The sequence below is a fragment of the Phascolarctos cinereus genome, unplaced genomic scaffold, assembly GCF_003287225.1.
Source record: "Phascolarctos cinereus isolate Bilbo 61053 unplaced genomic scaffold, phaCin_HiC Scaffold_5;HRSCAF=322, whole genome shotgun sequence".
Classification (NCBI taxonomy): Eukaryota; Metazoa; Chordata; class Mammalia; order Diprotodontia; family Phascolarctidae; genus Phascolarctos; species Phascolarctos cinereus.
The window spans coordinates 176,159,354-176,184,174 of NW_027555958.1; the positions used below are offsets into that span (position 1 = coordinate 176,159,354).

The 24,821-nt window shown below is 37.3% G+C and overlaps 1 protein-coding gene across 2 annotated transcripts in view; it reads left to right on the top strand.

Annotated features, from left to right (window-relative positions):
• Nucleotides 1-24,371, top strand: part of RRAGD (Ras related GTP binding D) — a 61,419-nt gene extending 37,048 nt beyond the window's left edge. The window contains exons 5-7 of one of the 2 annotated variants that reach the window (XM_020963070.2): nt 1,289-1,431; nt 15,508-15,656; nt 21,785-24,371. In XM_020963070.2, coding sequence (XP_020818729.1) covers nt 1,289-1,431; nt 15,508-15,656; nt 21,785-21,936 — 444 coding nt within the window. In that variant the 3' untranslated portion in view covers nt 21,937-24,371. Of the gene's footprint in view, nt 1-1,288; nt 1,432-8,847; nt 8,936-15,507; nt 15,657-21,784 lie in introns of those variants that run through there. The other variant, XM_020963071.2, reaches the window with a different exon arrangement.
• The last annotated feature ends 450 nt before the right edge of the window (nt 24,372-24,821 follow it).

Genomic DNA, 24,821 nt, shown 5'->3' on the forward strand with positions numbered 1-24,821 from the left:
AACATGTAGGCTTTTGAGGTTGACCTCAGTGAATAATGAATTAGATTTTGTCCCATTTTGATCACTTGATGGACAGATTTTTATGGCCAAAGTTGAGACTTTGATTATTGCAGTATAGTTATAGTAGTAATCAGTCATTTATCAGTTAACAAATATTAAGTATATATTATGTGCAAGCCATTGTACTGCCACAGTGTTAGTTACTACTGCCTACCTTCAAAAGAGCAGCCAGTTGGGTAGACAGGACATCCATGTCAATACCTTGGAGACCTGTGATTTTTAAAATACACATTTTTAAAAAGTCAGCAATACTGAACAAGGCAGCATATGATAATTTCTAACTGGGGAGGAAGTATAAAAGTGGTTGTATGCTAATCAGGATTGCGCTTATGTTATACCTAAATCAAATCTATCATGTACCATATTGTACTAGGAAAGGGGGAAGGGAATAAGCATTTATATAGGGCCTACTATGTGCCAGGCATTGTACTAAGCACTTTACAAATATTATTTCATTTGATTCTTACAACAACACTGTGAGGTGTAGGTACTGTTATCATTCCCATTTTACATAATGAGGAAACTGAGGAAGACAGAGATTAAGTGACTTGCCCACAGTCATTTGCTAGTAAATGTCTGAGGCTCAGATTTGAACTCAAGTCTTCTTGACTCCAAGCCCAGAGCTCTATCTGTTGCACCACCTAGCTGCCTATAATATTGCTAATTGTCAGTTTTATCATCATTATCATTGTCATCACTACATTTAGATAGCACTTTATTTTTTTGCAAAGCACTTTACAAATATTATCTCATTTGATCCTCACGAAGACCTTGCGAAGTAGGTGCTAATATTGTCCCCACCTTACAAATGATGAAACTTAGGCAAACAAGTTACATAACTTGTCCAGTATCACCCAGCTAGTAAATGTGTGAGACAATATTTGAACTCATCTTCCTGACTCCAGGTCCAGTGCCCTATCTACATAAGTTACATATGTAACTACTTCAAAGATCAAGAAATTATCTTTGCATAGCTTTGTTACTCTGTTAGGAATGTGTCTACTTATCTATTCTGATGTAATTCACTTATAAAAAGCCTGAAATTTAATTTCCACTGTCAGTAACCAGTACAGTAACCTGTCAACCAGCTAGATACAACTTCACCCATTTCATTTTTGTCTGTTCATGCTTGATGTTCACATTTTGTGAGGTATGTAATTAATTATATAATTGTATTGTTACCTGAAAACAAAGATCACTTTAAGATAACATTTTTCCTTTGTTGCAGAATTCTGGAATTGAAAAGGCTTTTCTGTTTGATGTGGTCAGTAAAATTTATATTGCAACAGATAGTACCCCAGTGGATATGCAGACATATGAACTCTGCTGTGATATGATAGATGTGGTTATCGACATTTCTTGTATATATGGGTAAGTTGAGTGAATTGTTATTTGAACAAGGCCCTTCTCTCACATATCATTTTGTTTTAAGGTGTTATTTTATTTAAGGCATTTAAGGAAGGGGAAGGAGACAAGCATTTATATAGGACCTACTATGTGCTAGGCACTGTGCTAAGTATTTTTATAAATATTAACTTATTGGATCCTCACAACAACTCTGAGAGGTAGGTACTATTATCCCCATTTTACAGGTGAAAAAACTGAGACAAACAGATTAAGTGACTTACTCAGGGTTATTTAATTCAGCTAGTGTCTGACATTGAATTTGAACTCAAGTCTCCTCAATTCCAGGCCCAGCTTTCTATCCACGGCTCTACCTTTCAAACCTCAGGACAAAAAAAGGCTAGGTTCTATTTGTACAGAAAGCTGTCGGAATATCATGAGTACACATTCCCTTGGGAAGTAACGGGATATGCTAGGATAGTAGAGACCTGTAAACACTGAGTTAATGACCCATGTTTACAACGGTTCTGGGATTATTTTGGCCATACTTATAGATTATCTCTCCTATTGTGGGAACCTTAGAAATACAAACCAAGCAGATATTATCTGCTTAATGTGTATTCCAGTAGAACTATATGTAACATTATAGATATATTCTTTGAAATTAGCTCCCTATTAATTGTATATAGTATAAATTCAATGTTAAGGAGAAGAATTGGGCCTTATTTCTTGACGTTACAAAATTGTACATTATTTGGCAAGCATTTATTAAGTGACTACCCATAAGTGCTCTACAAATTTAGCTCTCTGCCTTACATGCTGGAGATAGAAAAAGAAAAATGAAACTTTCTCAGTCCTCCAGGTGCTGCTATTCTCTTAGGGAAAGCAATTTGTACATATGTTAATTAGTAAATGCAAAATTTATTCAAAGTAAATGCAAAGTAATTTTGGGGAGGAGGGTATGAGTAACTGGGCTGGGGTGGAGAGGTTAGGAAACACCTCCCCATAGGAAGTGTCACTTGTATTTAGCCATGAAAAAAGTAAGGAATTGTAAGAGGTGAATATGAGCAGATAGTTCATCACAGGAACAGATGGGAGTTAGAATATAATGTATGAGGAAGGCCATTTTGGCTGGAATGAAGAATCCATGAAGGACAGTGATGTACAAACATTCTGGAAGGGTAGGTTGTAGAAGGAAAAGAGGGCTTCCTGAGCAAGGGAGTGACATGGTCAGACCAGTGTTTTAGGAATGTCAATCTGGGTTTTTCAAATTTAAATTTAAAAATTAAATTTGAACTTTATGTTAATTTTAACAAACACCAAATAAAATGAGCATTTTTACATTGTAGGAGAGGACTGTTTTGTAGAAAACAAGATAGAGCTTACTTTTCTTTTTAAGTATATAATAAAGTCAGCCTATAACTTTCAAAGCTGTCTTGTTTACTAGTTTACTTTTGGCCTTCCTTCTGTTCTCTTTGTCTCTGTTTCTTTGTCCCTCTTTGTTCTCCTCTCTCTCTCTCTCCCCCTCCCTCTTCCTCCCTCCCCCTCTCTCTCTCTCTCTCTCTCTCTTTCTCTCTTTCTCTCTCTCTCTCTCTCTCTCTCTCTCTCTCTCTCTCTCTCTCTCTCTCAATGGGGGAAGAGGGAAATGATCCTCTCCTAATCCTCTTTTCTATTCTATTTTCCTTTCTCATTGAGGGGATAAAAGAAGAGCAAAACTCATATAACAGATATGTATAATTAAACAAAACAAATTCTCACATTGACCATGTCCAATCTCCTCCTGTAATATGTTTCTTTATTGTTCCTCTGGAGTTGTCATTGGTTATTTCATTGATCTTCAGAGTTGTTTTTCTTTACAGTGTTGTCTTATAAATTGTTCTAGTTTTGCTTGCTTCACTCTTTATCAGTTCATATTAGGCTTCCCAGGTTTCCTCAAACTGTCGCTTTTGTCATTTCTTATTGGCACAATAATACTTTATTACCTAATATACCGTAATTAGTTCATCTATTCCCCAGTTGATGGGCATCTCCAATAATATCAGTTTATCACCTCTGTGGAGGATGACATGGAGAAAGGAGAAACTATAAACAAGGAGACCTATTTGGAGGCTAGAGGTGATGACCTCCTGAGCTGGGCTAGTAACATTTTAAATTGAGAGATGGGAAGAATTTTAGATTATGGAGATGGAATCTATAGGATTTGGCAACTTGAATATGAGGGCTCAGAGAGAGAGGGAAGATAGGTGCAAAGATGATGATGCCCTCAGTGGAAATAGAGATGCTAGAAAGAAGGTAGAGGAGGCAGCTAGGTGACACAGTAGTTAGAGCTCTGGCCTTGGAGTCAGGAGGCCTGGAGTTCAAATCCAGCCTCAGATACTTGACATTTACCAGCTGTGTGACCCTGGACATGTCACTTAACCCCATTGCCTAACCAAAAAAGAAAAAAAAAAGAAAGAAGGTAGGGGGTGAAAAGGGGGAGAAAAGATAATGAATTCTGCAAATCATTCCTGTCATCACTTTAAACAACATCATTCATATGGAGTCAAAATAGGAAAATTTTAGTTGGTTTTTATTGATTGTTTTTGTTTTAAAATTAGCTACATTTCCCCCCGCAGAACTCCCTCTACCCCTTCCTAGGGAAACATCCTTTATAACAAGTTAGAAAAAGAGGAAAAGAAGGAAAAACTCTAGCAAAACTAATATATGCACCCCGAGTTTTGTATTAAATGTAATGTTCCGCCCCCATGGACCTCTGCCTCTGCAAAGGAGTTGGGGAGATGACATATCATTTCTTTGAGGCTTTGCCTTTTGTTATTGACTTCCTTAGAGTCTAGGTCTTACAATAAAATCTCTGGGTGAAAGTGTATGGACGTTTTGGTCACTCTATTTGCATAATTCCACATTGCTTTCCAGAAGGTTGTACCAACTAGTCGCTCCACCAACAGTGCGTTAATGACATGTCTTTCTGCTACCCTTTCAGATTAATTATTCCCATTTTTTTGGTCATGTTTGCTAGTCTGCTGGTATAAGGTGAGACCGCAGGGTTATTTTGATTTGTATTTCTGTTCGCATTAGTGACATGGAACATTTTTTCATACTTTTGTTGACAGGTTGAAATTCTTTGGAGAAAATCAAGTCAACAAATTTATTAAGCAGCTTCTTTGTTTCAGATATTGTATAAGCACTAGGGGGAGAAAAAGTAAAAAGCCTTGGGGGGAAAAGGTGATGGGAAAAAAGGCCTTGAGAGTTACCCTCAAGGAACTAGCAATCTAATGAAATGCTTGTTCATATCCTTTGGCCACTTATCTATTAGGGAATGACTTTTGCTTTTATGTATTTGTTAGTTGTCTGTATATCTTGGGTGAGATACTTTTCTGAGATATTTGATACAAATTTTTTTTTTCCATTTCAACTACTTTTCTTAGGCTAGATGCATTGATTTTATTCATGCAAAATCTTTCCAGTTTCATGTGGTTGAAATTATCTTTTTTACCTTTTGTAATTGACTCTATCCCCTGTTTGGTTAAGAATACACTTTTGATCCATGAAAAGTTGTGAAAGCTGTGATTTGCTTCCCTTCTAATTGTTAATGGTATGATCTTTACTATCAGGTCATGTGTCTGTTTTGAATTTTTTGTGGAATGTGGTCTAAGATGTTGATATAAGCTTAATTTCTATCAAATTCTTTTCTAGTGTTACCAGTCTTTTTTTTTGTTGTTGTTGTTCTTGTTTTATGGTGAGGCAGTCAGGATTAAATGACTAGCTCAGGGTTACACAGCTAGTAAGTGTCTGAGGTCAGATTTGAACTGAGATACTCCTGACTCCAAAGCCACAGCTCTATCTACTGTGCCACCAGTAGTTCTTATAAAATAGGAATTTTCTTTTCATGCAATTGGGGTTAAGTGACTTACCTAGGGTTAAGTGACTTGCCCAGGGTCAAACAGTTAGTGAGTATCTGAGGTCAGATTTGAAATCAGGTCCTCCTGCTTCCAGGGCTAATGTTCTATCCATGTACCGCCTAGCTGCCCCCTTAGGAGATTTATCTAAAGTAATTTATATTTTGGGGTTTATGAAACACTGAATTATTGAGTTGAGTTATTTTTTATTCTTCTTTGTCTAGTTTTTGACATGAAAAAAAGGTTTTTCTCCTGGATGCTTGCACAATATGTTTTTTTTCTCATTAGAATTATTAAGTTTAAGTTTATAGAATTTGGTCTTTGAAGTTTTCTGTACCTGTGGATTTCTTTACTTAGTGCTTTCCTCCCTGTATTCAGACAGTTTTCTTGTCTTATTTCCTGCACTATAACTTTTATTCTAGATTTTTCCTTCAGTATTTTTGTTTTCCAGATTTCATTAGACTCTCTTTTGCTTCTTAGGAGAAATTCACCACCATGGATTCTAGTTTTTCCTGATCTGCTAATAATTTCTGCTGGGAAGGCTATAGATTCTGACATTCGTTCTTTTCTAATTTCTCCTATGGTTTTAACTTCTCTTTTGAGCCATTCTGGAATATTTAATTGTTATTCCATTCTCTCTTGGGATTCTACAGGGAATCGGTTCAGTTTTCTTTGTAATGTAATATTTATTAAGGCAGCTTTGTAATCTCTTTGAGGATTCAGTGCTTATTCTTTTATCTGATTTTAACATTCCGTCTATTAATTTATCTGCTTGCACTTTAGGTTTTTAACTGAATGTTCTTGCTCTTGAAATCTTTTTTGTTTCAGCCTGTATTTCTGACTCCTCTCCCTTTGGTGATGGGTACACCTTTGGGATTGGAGTGCAGAGCTGCTTCAGCATTTTCCTAGTGTGGATTTACTTTTCCTTAAGCTCAGTCCCTACCCAGTATCTCCAGGGGGACAGGACTGGTCCTAGATGGATTAATTCCTCTTTCCTTCAGGTCAAGAGCAGCCACTCACACTGGCCCCCCTGTAGCAATTCCTTCCCTAGCACTTATCCTTTTCTTTTTTGGCTAGGTTGAATCAAACTCTTCTGCTTTTTGCAGGACTGGGAGAGAGCAGTATGAGTATTCTTTACAGATTCTCCACTGCCTTGATGTTATAACTTAGAGCCCCATCTCAGGCAGAAGGCAGCAGGATTATTACCCCCACATCATCTCTCATGTGTCTGGGCAAACTCAAGGTCTGCTGCTTGTTGCATTGGGATAGAGGAAAAGCAGGGAGTGCTGCAGAAAAAATCTCTGCAACAGAAGGAGAATCAGGGAATCTAAGTGTTGCTCCCAGGTATAAGCCTGTGGATTTGTTTGTATGGCCTGCTGGAATATGATGGGAAAAGGCTAAATTAAAGATTAGTGTACTCCAGTATTAATTAGTGAGGTTTTTAACCTTATTGGGCCTTTTGCTTTCTTATCATGGGAATTCAGCTGTAGTTGTTAGTGCATAATTTCTTTTTGGGGAGATTTTTAAGAGTGAATGGGCACCTGAGAAGATTATATTAGTCTGCCATCTTTATGGTCCCTAATTAGAAGTCCCTAATCTTCAGACATGGGCAGTTCTCCTTCCTACCATATTATTTTCAAGTGGAACTGTCAGGAGCTGCTTTGCCTATGTATTAACAGTCGCCATTTTTTTTTTTTTATCATATCAGTAGCTGCAGGTAGCAATTACATTTTTTTTTTATGGGATGAAACTTTTGATACTTGGTGGTGTTGCAACCTAATATAATGCAAGCAGTCCTTTGGGTATTACAGATGGTTTTTTTTTTAAAGTTTGGTTTTGCTTATTAAAATTATCTACCTTTTTCTGGAAAAAAAGAAAGACAATGACTTCTATTTTGGACATGCTGAGTTTGAGATGCCAAGGAATATCCACTTAGACATATCCAATAGGCAATTGCTAATGTAGGAATGATGATCTTGATTACTCTCCCGGCACTGCTTTTGGCTCTATGGACTTTGCTAACAGGCCTCCACTACCTTCTTACCCTGGAAGTTCTCAGTCTCTCCAGCCTTCTTATCCTGGAATGTCCCTCCATCTCCTTGATGAATTCCTCTTGGTACATCCATTTTGAGGAAGGACCCAGGCAAGCCATCCTTCATTGTTACTATCCCAACTCTACTTCTGACTCTTTGGACTTTACTACCATACTACTGTGGCTGCCATCCTTTTTCCTCTCCCTCTCCCCTTCACCTTTTCAGTTCCCTTTGATGTGTTATCTTCCCCATTAGATCATAAGCTCTTTGCTTGTATTTTTATCCCCAGTGCTTTGCACAGTACTTGGCACACAGTAAACATTTATTAAATATTTATTGTTTTGACTAGAGTTCAGGAGAGTCTACACAGCTGGATATATAGATCTGGACTCATCTACATAGAGATGAAAATTAAAATTTGTGTGTGTGTGCGTGTGCATGTGTGTTTTGTTTAGAATAAAAGGGACATGTAATATTTTGACTCTGCTTTGCCTGACTTACCATGGTAACTCATGATAGGGAAGTGGTGATTCCTTGGTATCTCATTACCCTGTGAGGTTCCTCTTCAAACCTGGATCTTAACTCTTTCTCAAATCACTAATGATGTCAAAGGTTTGTAAATATTTCCTTAAAAATTCCACTGGGCCTTTTTGTTCCTCTTGCAAGTCTTCCTTTTTTTTCTTCCCCAGACGTGGTCTTTTGCATCTGCATTAACTTTCCTTGAGATAGCAATCCTTGTTTATGGATGTATTCTGCAGCACCCCACTCCTACCAGTAACTGACCAGCATATCTGAATTAGGTTTTTTTGAAGAAGGTGTTTTATAAACTTAAAAATGCTATATAAATGTGAGCCATTAGTATCAAGTCTTCCCCACCATGATAAGGTTGAGGAAGGTATTAAAAGATACCATAAATAAAATAAATTTAGGTAGTAAAGCCAAACTCTATTAAATCAGTGCAGGCAAAGCCATGTACGAGTTTTATGAGGTCCTATTGTATTTGATTAACCTTAGCTCCTGTTTGGTTCTGATGAACTGAAGATACTAACCAAAACATGAGTGGTTGAAGTAAGAGGAAGTGGGACCAAGGAATCATTCTACATCGAGCTGAGGTTGCATGGCCCCATCATCTAGCTTTGGAGCAAGTTTCATTTCAACAGAAACTTGCGATACTGTAACTTTTTAAAAAAAGTTGTGGTGGACAGCGTGAGCAATAGTTAGTGAAGACTTGAATGTGAGGATAGATTCGTGTCACAATCAAATGAAGCTGAAAACAAAATTAATCTGCTACAAGTGTAATTATTTGCATGATTATCACTATGTTTAATGGCATTTAGGTATACTTGGTAAACAGGTCATGTGAACTGTAATTAGCACTGTTCTTACAGAGGCAAAATAAGCACTTTTGGGAGTAATTTGGGGAAAGGACAGGAGGAACTGGATTAAGTTCTTAGACCCTTGGGCTGGTCATGAAGTCCATGGAATGAAGATATCTCTCCTCTTTTTTTAATCAGAGGTTTCTCACCACCTCAGATGTTAAGAAAACTGAGGACCATAAACTCTTCTTTCACCTTCACACTCTCAGGATCAGCCTTATCAAAGGTAGAAACAACCATTGCCTTATAGTAGTTTAATTTTGTTTGTTCAGATTGCTCTTTTGTTAATGCTGAACTTGATAGACAGCTACAAACATGAAATGTCCACATACAAATAATAAAAAAAGAGAATTGTATTTGGATCCATGAATCTCTACAGTATATAGATTGTTTCTTTTTAAAGTATATGTTAAATTTAACATACTGCCCTTTGGAACTTCCTTCTGGGCTTTTCTGCATATTAACAATTTTTTTTTTACATTTTAAAATTTATATCACTATTCTACCCAGGTTCTCCGCCCCCCAACTCTACCTCTCAAGTAACAGCTTTCCCTTGTGACAAATAAATATTGGAAGACTTTGGAATTATGAAGTTCAGAGAATCTGGGAGAACTTGAAGGAGGAAAGGATTCATAGGATCATAGATCTAGATCTGGATGGGAATTTAGAGGACATAGTTTAACCCTCCCATTTTACAGATTAGGAAACAGGTCCACAGAGGTTAAAAGACTTGCCCAGAGTCACATAGCTAGTAAATGCCTGAGGTAGGATTTGAACCCAGGTCTTGAACTTGAATTGAAGAGTTGGAACTAAAGGAATTGAGAACTCAGACTGAAGGAGAAGATGGAATCAGGAAAAAGGAAGAAAAGGGCTCAGATATAAAGACCCAAGGGGGAAGAAGAGAAAGTGAATGACCCTTTGAGAAGGAGAACAAGCTGAAGGAAAAGATCTTAACATGTAAAAACAAAAGGTGAAAAAGGATCTGAAGAAATAGGATGGAATGTTGACCCTTGTCAGAAAGTTGAAGAAAAGAAAAATGTGACAGAGGAGAAAAGGAAAGAACCGCTGAACTCTTGGAGATAAGAAAGAAATGTATGACTCTTCCTGAAGAGAAGTAAGCTGGACACTCTAAAGAGAAAACCATTGATTACCCTCAAAGGAATGGTATTGTGGATCCTCAGGGGCTATCAGGTGAAAGCTATTCTCTAGTCAGGGATACTGATCTAGCTGCTTGTTGATTGATAACAACAACTGTGGAGTGGTCTGTTGACTTCCTCGGGACTTGAATGTATCTAAGGTATGACCAAAAACAAACAAACAACAAACAAACAAACCCAAACCTTCCTAGTACTTGTGAGACTGAGTGACTACTACCACTTCTAGTAATATTGTCAAAAAGATCCTAGAAAATATTGCTGAAGATTATGAAGTCTTGGGTAAGAAAGCAAAGTCCTTAGGGACACAGGTGGTGCTTTCATCATTGCTGTTTGTGGAATTCAGGGGAATCAGGAGAGAAAGACAGAGTAATTATTACATTGTTTGGTTAAGAAGATGGTATCTGAGAATGGGATTTGGATTTCTGAATCATGGCTTAAAATATAGGAGTGATAGGCTCCTGACCAAAGATGGAGTGTAATTTAGCACAGTCTAATAAAAATGCTTTTGCTTAGAGACTTAAAAGTATAATCAAATGGTCTTTTAAGGAAAGAAGAGGAATAAAACCACCTATGTAGATCTACCAAACTAGATTTTGTAGAAACTAGCTACGATGTAGAGGAAAAAATAATAATTAAGATGCTCAGAAATTCATAAAACTAAAAATCCAAGAAAGGAGCCAGTAATACAGCTCTCCTTGGGTACCTACACACAAATGATGAGATATGTGTAACAAACAAGATAAACCAAAGATCCTAATACAAGGAGACAAATTTGACAGATACATAGTAACAAGGATATGGTTCTGGGGCAGCTAGGTGGCACAGTGCATAGAGCTGCGCCCTGAAGTCAGGAGGACCTGAGTTCAAATGTGGTCTAAGACCAAATACTTGACACTTACTAGCTGTGTGACCCTGGGCAAGTCACTTAACTCCAATTGCCTAAACAAACAAACAAACAAACAAAAAAACCAAGGAAATGGTTCTGATAGGATATGCTTTATTTCAAGATGGGCAAAAGGAGGGGTGAAGTGTCATTTTATAATAATGAAATATACTCAAATAAGGAAATCCAAGAACCTGATAGAGTGAAGCAAGATGGAGATCATTTGGGTGAAACACAAGGAGGTAAACAGGAGATATTATAATCAGGGTATACTATATTTAAGTAATGTCAAACTCAAAAAGAAATGAAGGCACTAAACTGTAAATCAGGATCCCCACAGGCATATGCTGACATTATCTATGGGTTTTTTTTAAATTTTTGTTAAAGATTTCCCAATTATGTTTTAATCTGGTTCAGGCAGTGTGTGTTTGACACCTCTGCTATAGACCATGTTAACAGAAAGAAGAAATAGATGAATTCAGGAAACAGATCAAAAGCCTGGTACTAGAGGTGTACAGTAGGGATGTAAGACTTCAGGTATCCAAATATGTTCTGAAACATTCTGTCTGCCATGAGCAGGACTGCTAATCAATTTAAAATTGCAATCCTAGGTGACTGGAAGGATGGAGAAATAGGGAAATTAGAAAGAAGATTAGGTGGGGGGGGGGAGATGAGTTCTTTTTTGAATTTGTGGAGCTTGAGATGCATATGGATTACTAGGTGGAGATTTCTAGTAGGCAGTAGGACTTGGAGCTCAGGAGAAAGAGAAGAACTGGATGTTTAGATTTAGTAGGGTTCTACATAGAGATGATAGTTGAACTCATGGAAACTGATGAAGGCAGAGAGAGAGAACAGGATCCAGGACAGAGCCCAGATACCCCCATATAGGGAGCAGGGTGTTGATGATGATCTAGCAAAAGAAACTGACAGGTAGGAGGAGAACCAGGAGAAATCAGTGTCTTAACCCGGGGAGGAGAGAATCTGTAGGAAAGTGTGATCCATGTTACACGCTACAGAGAGAATAAGAAGGATGGAGACAGAAAAGGCCATTATTTTTAGCAATAGAGATTTATAGGCACACTTGGAGAGCATAATTTCAGTTGAATGGTAAGGTCAAAAGCCAGACTTCAAGCAATGGAGAAGGGAGTGGGAGATAAAGCTGTTACATAGTGGATAGCGATCTGGCTTTTGAACCAAGAAGACCTAGGCTCAATCCTGCCTCTACACATACTAGATGTATGACTTTAAGAAAATCATTTAACCCCTCAATGCTCTTGGCAACTTTGAGACAGTAAGCTGCAGAGAAGGTGCCAACTGGTATTAGTAAAGGGAGTCACCTCATCTGGAAGTTCCTTGTGTTAATTAAATCACAGATCCTGGTCTTATCCTAGGCTATGGAAAGAGAGCTAAGGATGATAGCTTGAGGAAATGGTTGGGGTGGGCTAAGGCTTGTTTTTTGGTTGGGGAAACCTAGATGTTTGTTGAAGCTTGGGGGAAAGGAGCCAGCAATGGATAAGGGAAGATTGAATAGATAAGAGAATTGAATGTCTGGAAGGGATTATGGAAGGAAGAACCAAATTCCTAGAAGTGACTGGAAGGTACTGGATCAGCTGCAGTAGTTGCATTTCCCTACCACACCTTCACCCTCCATTACACAGGATGAGTGAGGAGAGGGCTCCGTCTCCCAAAAAGATCAATTGAGATAACATTTGTAAAACACTTAGGGGTTAGCATGGTGCCCAGTACATGATAGGCCCTATCTAAATCTTTATTCTTCTCTCCTACTTCCACTTTTCCCTTAGAAATAGAAGCAAAGGAAGAGAAGGTGAAAGATGACACTGAAGAGCTTTTCAGTAAGAGGGAGCTCATAACAGATGCAGAAAGTTAGAAATATTACACTATAATTTCTTCCCATGCAACCTTTCTTCCAGAGAAAGACTTTAGGCTAAATTTGGTAGCTTTTTCAAAGCAAAAGATTGATAATTTAAAGATCACTTCACTTAACATTAATATTTCTATATACAAAAAGATTTTTTTTTGTTTATATGTTAGGTAATATGGAGTTAATGTGTGTCATGATTTTCCCCCTTAAATATGCCAGATTTTATTTATTAGCACCCCTTTCAAAAATGGAGCTCATTTGAAAAATTATGTAATTGCATTTCTTTAAAAATTATTAATTCAGGTGGCAGCTAGATGGCACAGTAGATAGAGCTCTGGCCTTGGAGTCAGGAGGACCTGAGTTCAAATCCAATGTCAGACACATGACATTTAACTAGCTATGTGACCCTGGGCAAGTCACTTAACCCTGATTGCCTCACCAAAAATAAATGAATGAATGAATAAATAAATAAATAAATAAATGAAATTATTAATTCAGGCATTTCCCTAAATCACATCGATCTACACCCTTCTCCATTACACAAGATGAGTGAGGTTCTATTGTATTTGAAGCAACTAAAGCTCAGTCAAAGAAAACAGTCAGAATCCTCATTAATTATAGCATTCTAATTTCACTGTGAGACAGTGAAAAAGGCTCTGAGCATGTGTCCATAGTCTGATGGTAGTAAAAACAACAGTGTTAGTCACCTATGAAAAAGCACCATGGTTAAATGTTCTCTTTTGACATTTCATATCTTTTTAAGATTGCCCTGGTAATTTAGACTCCATCCATTTGAGGAAATTCTGATGATGGACAAATTTGTGCTTGGGAATCCTTTGAATTCTTTTTTTTAAGCTATCATAATCTTATATTTCTTTTTCTTTTTCTTTTTTTTGTTCTTTTGGCAATTGGGTTTAAGTGACTTGCCCAGGGTCACACAGCTAGTAAGTGTCAAGTGTTTGGTCTGAGGTCACATTTGAACTCAGGTCCCCCTGACTTCAGGGTGGTGTTCTATCCACTGCACCACCTAGCTGCCCCTTTTTATTTTATATTTCTTTTTTTTAAGCTATCATAATCTTAAAAGCAGTTAGTATGTATGTGCATGATTAAGAATTCTGTCCCAACAAAATTTTATAGATCTCTTTTGAGCTGGGCTAGACTTTCAGTATGAAGAGAGGTTAAAATAGTATTAAATCATTGCAGGCAAAATAAGACATAGAGCATAGACGTTCCTCATTTGACAAGAAGAAGAAACATTTCTTTCAAATGAATGAGAAGATAATTTTTAAACAGATAAAATAATGTTTGCTGTTTCCCAGTGAATATTCACCTTTGAAATGTCAAAAGATATTAAGCTGCCTAAGTGAGAAAGATTGAGTATAAAGTTAGATATATTTACATTTGACATAGTATGCTGAATTGTTTTGCTATTATTATACTTTCTTGTATTTTTTCACTGTGTGAGAGGCACTGTAACATAGTGAATAGATGGCTATCTTAGATTTGGGATGCTTTGGATTCAAGTTCTTCCTCTGACATATACTAGTTGTGTGAGTCTGGGCAAATCTCTCAGGCAACTCTTAAGAATTAAATTACATTTGGTAGAGGGAATTTCTTCTCAGGAAGCTCCTTAACAATGATAAAATTATAAGACCTATCTGCCCACGGTATGACCATTGGAGTCTCTTTTTGCAAGAGTCATCTTTTTAAACTAGATTTCCCTGATAAGGTGTCAAATTTGAGCCGGCATTTTATTAATACAATCAATCATCAGCTTCCATGGGGGTAACATTCCCACAGAATGGTGCAAAAGTAAAAAACATGATTGTTCGTACATTGAATCTGTGGGAAATAGGGGATGAGGTCCCTGCAAATACCAAAAACTGTAATCTTTGGCTACCAGCCTCTCCCCAAACTTAGGTTCATCACAGCTCTCATTTTTTTCTCTGCTGCACATAGCAGTGACTGTGCATGGTGAAAGTTAAACTGAGGTTACTAGTAAAGTCACTTGAATATTTGAAGTAGCAAAAGTTAAACATGTGAATGTTGAGGATGGATTGTAATTTTATTTCCTTTTGCTTTGCACATTTTAACATGTTTTAGAATTATTACATGCACAAAAAAACCCTTTTTAAAAAATTGAGTGTATTAAATCAGTATTTGTGTTTTGGATGTGGGAGGTAGTTCAGCGTAGAGAATGGAGAAAGGTAGCTTGTCAAGGACCCATTTTCTGCCTGTCTGCAGTATTTCCCAGCAATAGTTCTCTCCATTCTTAAGATTGTTTCCAAGATTGGACCAGATGAACCAGTGATTTGTCCTTAACTGAAATTGTTTTAGTTCACTTGAGCCAGAATCTGATTAATAGTCGATAAAAAGGTGAGAGATCATCTGAAGAAATCAGGGACCTTGGCAACCTTCTATTAGGTGCCAGGAAAATGGCTCTTTGACATGAGACAAAAAAAGCTGCATACCTTTCTGATTAGCTTAAGGTCCTATGAATACCTAGTCACCATTATTACACTAATACCATGCTAATAAAGAGCGCAATCTTTCATTCAGATTTGGGAAGTCATAACCAGAGAGGGCTAGAATAGCTAATTTCCACTTTTCAACTATATTCCTTAGTGCACTAAAGAGTGAGTTGCTCAGCTCCCACAAGGCATTAAACTGTATCAGTAGGAAAGTGACTATCATAAGTGTTTATGTTCACGTGGTTGTATATTTCTATGATCTTTTGCTGAAAAATGCTTTAAGGCAAATAAACTACTTACCATTATTTTAAGTTATTTAAATAATTAAGTGCATCTGTCACTAGATTAAAAATTGTGGTCATTTCTCAACAGTGAAATGCTTTTTTGGTTCTTGTCTACCTTTAGCCTCCAAGAAGATGGAGCAGGAACCCCTTATGACAAGGAATCAACAGCAATTATAAAACTGAATAATACAACAGTTCTTTATTTAAAGGAGGTGACAAAATTTCTGGCCCTCGTTTGTTTTGTCAGAGAAGAAAGCTTTGAAAGAAAAGGTATTTTTATTTGTAAAGGTGGGAGGGGGGCATTTCAAAAATACCATTTAGAGCAGGAGTTCTTAACCTGGTATCTGTTAACTTGTTTTTGTGATATTTTGATAACTGTATTTTGATATAATTGGTTTCTTGTAATCTTATGTATTTCATTTTATGAATCTAAAACATTATTTTGAAAAGGAGCACTTAGGTTCATCCATGATTCAACAACAACAACAACAAAAAGATAGGAACCCTTGATTTTGAGGAATAATATTTTAATTTGCTCCATTGTGCATGGGGATAGTTCTAGTACCCTGCAGTTTGAATACACAGGTAAATAGGTCAAGAGAGCATGATCTGAGGGTGTCCCTTTCTCCTCTTCATCAGGTTGGGTTTCCAGTCAGGATTTCACTTGGGTCTAGTGGAACAGGCTGCAATATTGAAAGCTGAACCTATTCCTCTTCAGTGAGTACAGTGGACAGGTTTGCCCATCAGTGAAGGGATCTGCAGCAAAGCAGCCTTTGACATAGTTCATTATAGCTGCATTTTTAGTGATCATAAAGTCCTTGCTCTTTTCTGTGACTATTCTATTACCCTATGGAAGGACATGCAGTAGGTTGCAGTGGGTGACCATGTGATACCAGCCTGTTCTCCCAATATAAGGGGAGATGGTAAACCAGGACTCATGTATATTAAATAAGGGAGTCAATCATGTCAGTTAAATTATATTATTTTGACATAGCTTAGTGATGTCATTAGGATCAAAGGGGTTGAGGGGGAGAAAAGGAACTTAATGATAGAAAAATATGATAGTCTAATGTAAAACAAAATAAGTAAACCAAATAAAGATGCCTACTGTCTTTCTCGTCCTAAACCAGGGAATAATATTTCAACACAGTTCTTCCAATATTTTATACTTTTCAGATTGAGTGTATGGTTTGCATGTAGGCTTGTAGATTCAGAAGTTGAAGGAAACTTATAGATCATTTAGTCTGAAGATTTCTAACCTGGGGGTCCTCAGTTTGTTTTAAAAAAATAGTTTGATAACTGTATTTCAATATGATTAGTTTCCTTTGTATAATTTTATGTATTTTATTTTATGTATTTAAAATTATTATTCTGAGAAGGGCTATATTGGCTTTATGAGTCTTCCAAAAGAAGGAGAAACAAGCATTTATTATCTACTCTCTACGTATCTGCTATGTATACTACTATTAAGTATCTAGCTACCATATGGAGGCAGCTAGGTGGTGAAGTGGATAGAGTGCCAGGCCTGGAGTCAGGAAGACTCATTTTCATGAGTTCAAATCCAGCCACGGACCTGTTTGCCTCCTTGCAAAATGAGCTGGAGAAGGAAATGGCAAACCACTTCAGTATCTTTGCCAAGAAAAGCCCAAATGGAATAGCCACAAAGAGTTGGATGTGACTGAGCAACAAATATGCCAGAACTGTGATAAGTACTTTATGAATGTTTTCTCATTTAATCCTCACAGCAACCCTAGGAGGTAGGTGCTATTATTATCCTCATGTTATAGTTGAGGAAACAGAGGCAGAGAGAAAAGTTGTGACTTGCCCAAGGTCACCCAGCTATTAAGTATCTGAGGCTAGATTTGAATGCAGGTCTTCCTTACTCCAGGCTTACTGCAGTCCCCTGCTGCCATAAAATACATAAAGGTTAAGAACCCCTGACCCAAAACCCTCTTATTTTCCCAGAGAAGTAAAGTAAGGCTTGCCCAAGGTCATACAATTAGGGAGTGACAGAGAGGGATTTGAAGCCAGGTCCTTTAAATCCAATTTCAAAGCTGTCTATTGTATCACTAAATAGTGGTTAAATCTAGGGGCAGCTAGGTGGTGCAGTGGATAGTGTACCAGCCCTGGAGTCAGGAGGACCTGAGTTCAGATCTTGCCTCAAACACATAACACTCACTAGGTTTGTGACTCTGGGCAACTCAACCCCAGTTGCCTCACACACACAAAAAACAGTGGTTTAATCTTAAGACAAAATTTCTCTTCTTTTTGGTATAATAGTTTTACAAGTATCTTCTTTCCTGTCTTCATTTTTGTAAATGAGAACACTTTAGAGCTGAGAAGAGTCTTAAAGATCACTGAGCCTAACATTTGTAGATAAGGGAAACTGAGACCCAGAGAAGTTGTTACTTGTTCAGGATTACATAGTAACAGAACTAGGATTAAGCACTAGTCATGCTTACTCCAAAGCCAGTGTTCATTTCTTCCATACCACATGTTTTCTTAGTGAGAAAAATTTATTTCTGATATTTACTGGTGATGAGTGTTTTAATTTCTGTGTTTAGAAATTAGAAATAATTATTCTATAGAAGTCAATATAACACAAAATAGCGTAATTGAAGAGAAAACAACAGAGGCCTGCAAAGGGAACAGGAAGTGGAGGCTTCCCAGCACCTGGGATGATCTGATTATACTCTCAACTCAGTTTGGTTGGGTTTCTTGGCAGCTAATGTAATGCATTGGGTTACATCATTTCATGCAGGCTCACTTTCTGTGACAAATATAATCCTCAGATAAAACTCAAGGGGAACTTTATAATGTAGGCTCTTGGTAAATCATTCTGGGACCAAATTCAGAGGCTCTCTCTGTGTGGTTAAACAAAGTTTGTAGAGGCCAAGTTGGTGTCATTGGTAGAAAGCTAGCTTTGCAGCCAGGAAGATGTGAGTTCAAGTCTTACCTTAACCTAATCAGTAATGATTGTATAGGTAGGTCTTTAAGGCTTTTTATTTGCAGAGAAGATGCTGGCCTGCATTGGTAGAGGGTGGTTCCCTCAAATAATGATATTATGAATTCTTATCTCTGTCCTTCTCTTTAGAAACCATTCTGCTAGCTTAAAGCTTAGGCATAATTTCCATGAATGAGAATAAGGAGGTAAGTAATTGAGAAAACATAATTTTAGGGGTGGCTATGTGGTGCAGTGGATAGAGCACTGGCCCTGAAGTCAGGAGGACCTGAGTTAAAATCCGGCCTCAGACCAAAACACTTGACACTTACTAGCTGTGTGACCCTAGGCAAGTCACTTAACCCCAATTGCCTAAAAAACAAAAAAAGAAATTTTAAGTGATGCTGTCATTAATGTGTGAAGTGATGTGATTATCGTATAGAGGAATTTGATCATAGAGTAGTTTTTCATTCTGATTTGCCCAAGGGTAGCATGAAAAGGACATTGGGTTACAAGTTAGTAGACTTGGAGGTTTGAGGTATGGCTCTGCATTTATCAGTTATATGACCTTGACTTTGAGCAAGTTACTTCCTCTCTCTAAGCCTGGGTTTCCTTATCTGTAAAAAACCCAAAACAAACAAAAAACCAGCAACAATAACAAGTGTTTGAATCTTTGATTTATGTACCTTATGAGATTGTAAGAAAGATAATTTATAAATAATAAGGCACTCCAAAAGTGAGTTATTATTGATTGGATAATGTAGGGGAGTTTTGTGGGGAAAGGGTCAAGTTTAGCAAGTCCTCTGTGTGTATTTTCATGGTGTGTAAAGATAGGACTTTAATCTCCAGAAATGTGAATCCAGCAACTTTTGTAACTGCTTACATTGCTTAGATACCTCTAAGTTACTGTGAACTTCTAAAAGTCAAAACATAAGATTCTAAGCACTGTAACTGCAGAATTTATCAAGATGACTGTGTACACCAGAATTAACAAGGTTTACTAACCAGGGTCACATGTTAGGTTTTCCCTAGATTGTTATTAATAATGCTAAATAATTTTAAATATAAAAGGTTTACTGTTCATTGTGATAATAATAATAATAATAATAATGACTAGCACTTATATGGTGCTTTAAGATTTGCAAAGCACTTTACATGTTATCTCATTTAGTCTGCACAACTACCCTATGAGATTGGTGCTGTTATCTCCATTATACAGATGAGTAAACTGAAGCTGAGAAAGGTTAAATGGCTTGCCCAAGGTCATACAACTAAATAAGCGTCTGAGGCAGGATTCATACGCACTCAGGTCTACACTCCAAGTCCAACATTCTTCTTATATTTAATTCTGACACAGAAGTCCTTCTTATCATGACATGAAGGGATACCTGGGTTCTCTAAGGCTGTGTCAACACAGTGAAAGCTCTGGAGGGTCCTAGCCAGCTAGAAAGGTTTCTTCACTGGGCTTTGGAATGAACAGTGTCTGTCCTCCAAGGTCCGGCTTAGATGAGTTTGAAGGACCTTATCTTCCAGCTACCAGGAACTGATTTTTTTTTCTTTTGGCCAGCTTATGAAATTATTTACTAAAGCATGGAGGAGTTGTGATCTTTTCAGTGGAGAGACAACCCATACTGATGAAATCAAGGCTATTGAAATATTTTTAAGCCAAGAGATAAGGCTTGTTATATAATATACTACTTTATTATAAACATAACAAAGATTTCTGAGGTTGTGCCTACAGCTTGTGTCCACAAAAACCTTGTTTTTTGCTTCTTGATTTCCTTGTCTGAGAATTTCACTGTGATGGAATGCAGAGAGAACTCTGCCAAACTCCAGATGTGATAAATGAATTGCTGCTACACAACCAGCAGAGGGCAGTCACCCACTGCTTTTGTGTACAAAGGTGAATGTGACTATTTGCTAGTAAGTTTTTCCCTAAGCAAAGAAACGAGTCCATATCTGAGCATTTCTAGCAAATTTTTTGCCTCTCCCCCTCTTCTTACTTTGCAATGATGGGACATTTTTGTTTGTGGATAATAACTGAAAATGAAAAGCAGAATAGTCTAATGGAACAATAGCGAGTATTTGATTCTCATTATCTCCACTTTACTGATGAGGAAACTGAGGCTGAGAGAAGCGAAGGTGACTTTCCCAGAGGTTAAGGTCCCACAGCCAGGGACTGTCTGAGAGAAGATTCAAACTCAGGTCTTCCTGATTTAAAGTCCTACATTCTATCCACTGGACCGTCTAGAACTCTAAACAGGGAAGTAACTTGTTTTCCAGTCTGGTTCTGCTATTAACTAGTTGTATGGATGACTTTGGACAAGTCAATTCACTTCCTTTTACTCCAGTTTTGTGGTCTATTAAATATGGTAGATTAACAAAACAATCTGTTAGGTCCCTTAAGGTTTATGAACTTAGAGATGGAATGGACCTCAGAGGTCATTTAGTGAAGAAGTATCAAATTCACAGCCAGGGAGCCTCATGTTGGCCCCCCAAAACTCCTGAATGCTTCCAGAACTGGATTAAAATGTGATTGGGAAATGTTTAACAAAATAAATAAAAATAGAGTACAACACAGATAATAGTAATTTGTGGTTTTCTCAGTCAATATGTGCCCACAATTATCTGTTTTGATTTGAATTTGATACAGTTGATTTTGTCCAAACCTCTAATTTTCCACTGACAAAATTCTTTGATTCTGTATCTTCAACTTAAAAGGAGTTTTGCCCTGCAAACTAAAGCACTAAAAGAGAAACACATTACTAGTTTAAAATATATCGTTGGTCCTCTATAAATGTGTTTTATGATTAATAGAGATGGTAAAACTGCCTTTGCCTATAAATTTTTTGGGGGTACCCAATACAACACTTTTTTTTAAAAGATATTGCTGTATTTAACAGAATGAAAAAATACTCAGAAAGACACAAGCTGGATCCTACCGATAGGGGGCAGCCAGCTGGCACTGTGACTCTGGGCAAATCACTTAACCCTGTTTGCCTCAGTTTTCTCATCTGTAAAATGAGCTGGACAAGAAAATGGAAAATCACTCCAGTCTGTTTGCCAAGAACATTCCAGATGGGATCACAGAGATTTGGACACAACTGAAACTTAACAACAACAACCACAACCCTAGCTCCCCTTAAATTTCCTTAATACTATATAATATGAGAGTTGAGGAAAATGAAACATCACTGTGAGTTCATGAGCTCAGTTCTGAAACCAACCACTGTGGCTCTGGGATTTCCACTGCACTAACTCATAAATCTATTATCATTCAGGCAGAGATCATAAATGACAGAACTCTAGGTTTAGAATTCCCCAGGGCCAAATTATTGAGCCTGGGGGCCTCCAACTCTTGTTCTAGTGGCAGTATACAACATAAAAGATGTTACCATGACTAGGCCGTTAATATTTTTTTTTTGACATTTTAAAACTACTCTGCTCTCTTCTCCAGGGCTCATTGACTATAATTTCCACTGTTTCCGCAAAGCCATCCATGAAGTATTTGAGGTGAGAATGAGAATAGCAAAATCTCGAAAAGTTCAGAGTCAGATGCGGAAGAAAAAAGGAACCACCCCTAATGGGACACCTAGAGTTCTGCTTTGAGATTTTGGTGACAGCCTTTGAGTCAAGGCTAATTGGTGAGACTACTTCTTGGAACTGTACTAGAGGAAGAGGAAAAGAGAAAATTGGACACATGGCTTGGATTTGTTATATAACAATCAGTGCGACACACTTGATCCTTTTTAAAAAATAATAATAATAAAGTAAGCACTTTCAGCAACAAAACAACTTGTATATTAAACAGTGAAGTGAAATCTGTTGTAAGAATGTTCTTAACATAAAATGTACATTTTTTTTCTTTTGGTCCATAGTAAGAAAAATCATTGTCAGAACTGTCAGGTACTGTACAAACTTTGTACTTTTTCGTGCTTTTTCTCATGGAACAGAACTTTGATAAAAATTAGTTTTCTAAGCAGTTTTCCCTACATAATGTCAGTGACATGCATAATATAGTTCATTTGCATATGGCAATCTTAGAATCATCAAATAATGTTGCCTTGGCACAATGCCTGTTTTTCTTATTTTTTAAAAGAATTTATGACCAATTTGGTACCAATTATTGAGTTAAATACTTCCCCCCAATTTGTAGCTGGAGCAGTTTGGAGCACTGTGCTCTATAGCAATAAGAACCCTTCTCATAATTATTAACTAATTGATAAAAGATTGGGCAGCTAAGTGGTACAGTGATTGGAGTACTAGGACTAGAGTCAGAAAGGATCATTTTCCTGAATTCAGATCTGGCCTCAGACACTTACTAACTGTGTGACCCTGGGCAAGTCACTTCACCCACTTTGTCTGAGTTTCTTCATTTATAAAATGAGCTGGAAAAGGAAATGGCAAACCACTCCAGTATCTCAGATGGAGTCATGAAGAGTTGGACATGACTGAAAATGACTGAATAGTAAAAAGAGCCAAGCTTATTCAGAGCCCTGACAAATGCCCCACCCTTTTTCAGATCTTTTTACTATTTTTACCTCAACAGTGATCTCTAAAGTAACTTTATAACTAGAGGATATTCATTTTGTAAACCTGCTTATTGCTGCATTACTGTTTTTATAACACTGGGGACCAGATTTTCAAAGTGGTATCCACAATTTCTGCAAAGAAGGGTGCTTCTAAAACACTGGTATGTGTTTGACCTTTTGCACCTGCCATGTGGAGTTAAAGTGACCTCAGGTATTGGGAATATACCCACCAGAGTGACTGGTGATTGCAGGCTTAAATTAACAAAGGACAATTTTGAAGCTTTGGGTCCCTTAGGAAAGGGTGGGTACAAGGGAGTGTAAGGCTATGGCACATTTAAGAAGTTTGTTCAAGGGCCAATTTCTCATTTTGCCATGTGCTGTCACTGAATGTATCCCTATTCAAAGCACTCCTTAGAGCATGGTCTTTTTCAGTCTATTTATCATCTTCACTTTTCCGTGTTATGTATGACTGGGTGTACCTTTTTTCTGGCATTAAAATGCACCAAGCTTCCCTTCTGGCATTCTCCTTTTAAGGCTGTAAAGCTGTCTTAGAAATGCCTGCAAGGCAGTGAGATATTAGAAAGCGTTAGAAGTAGCAGAAGATATTGGTTCCTGTGAAAATGAGGCATTCCTTTTCATCTTATACCAGGAGAACTGGAAAGAACTATCAACCTCCACAGGCTAAGAAAACTCTAAAGTGATAACCACAGGATATATGAGGGGTGGGTGATCTGGACAAGAATGGAACATTGGAGGAGATTTTCAGTGTCATCAGGTTGTAAAGAGGCTTGTGAAAGTACCTGATTAGGTTCTAGGAGAAATGGTAAGACAAAGTTTGTCTTTCTTGGCTCTCTCCTGCCCCTCAAAAACTGCCACCTGAAAACTAAGGTGTGAGCTGATAAAAATTTTGGTTATGACTCAAAAGGGTCATAAACCTAAGGAGCTTAATAAAAGACACGATGACTGATAAGACTAGTCCAGATGGGTATCTGCCCTTTAGCATGGCATAGAAGATACAATGCTAGACTTGGAGTCAGGAAGTCTCTGATACTGTGTTAACAGTGAACCAGTGGACAAATCATTTAAACACTCTGGGCCTTATTTTCCTCATTTGTAAAATGAAAGGGTTGGACTTGATGATCTTAAGGTCTCTTCCAGTATTAAATCTATGACTCTATAATTCCTCGAACTTATTGGGCTCTTGGGCTAAAGGGAGCTTCTGCCAGGGTTTCCTAAGGAGGCTCTTAATGTGTTTTTGCCTACAGTTTCAATCTACATCTATGTTCGGGTAGCTCTCTGCACAGTGAATAAATAAAAATATGGCATGCTACTTTAAAAAAATCATGGACCTTAGTAATCCTATTCTTCAGATGTTCCTAAAAACTGTTTCCCTCTGAACAAGTCAATTGAGCAAAGAATGAGTTTTTAAATGTGAATTTACTCCGAAGCTAGAGCCATTCTTGCCTCTTTAAATAATAGAGTACACCATTAAAATATACATATTTTACTCACTTTGGCTCTTCCATGCTTATGTAATAGGTATGTTATATATTCATAAATATTTAAATATACATATATGCGTATAGACATGTGTGCCTTAAAAACAAATCACCACAACAGTTTTGAGGAGGGAGACTAAAGCAATATCTGCTGTAGGTCCAATCCCATGGTTGACTGACTGATAGTTCATCTTCGCAGCAATGGAGAATTCACACTAAAAATTTGCATTGGCTGTTTGCTTATGGAGTATGATGAAGTAAGTATATCCAGTGTCAGAGAGGCATTTTAGAGGAGTTAGAGGAGTAAGTTGACATTTCCTATCTCAACATTCATTTTTTATAAAATCTTGAATTTTCTCTCCCCCCAAGGCAGTAAGCAATTTGATATAGATTATATATGTGCAATCATATAAAACTGACATTTTAAGTCTTTAGGCCTATGAATAGAAAACTGGAATTTTGA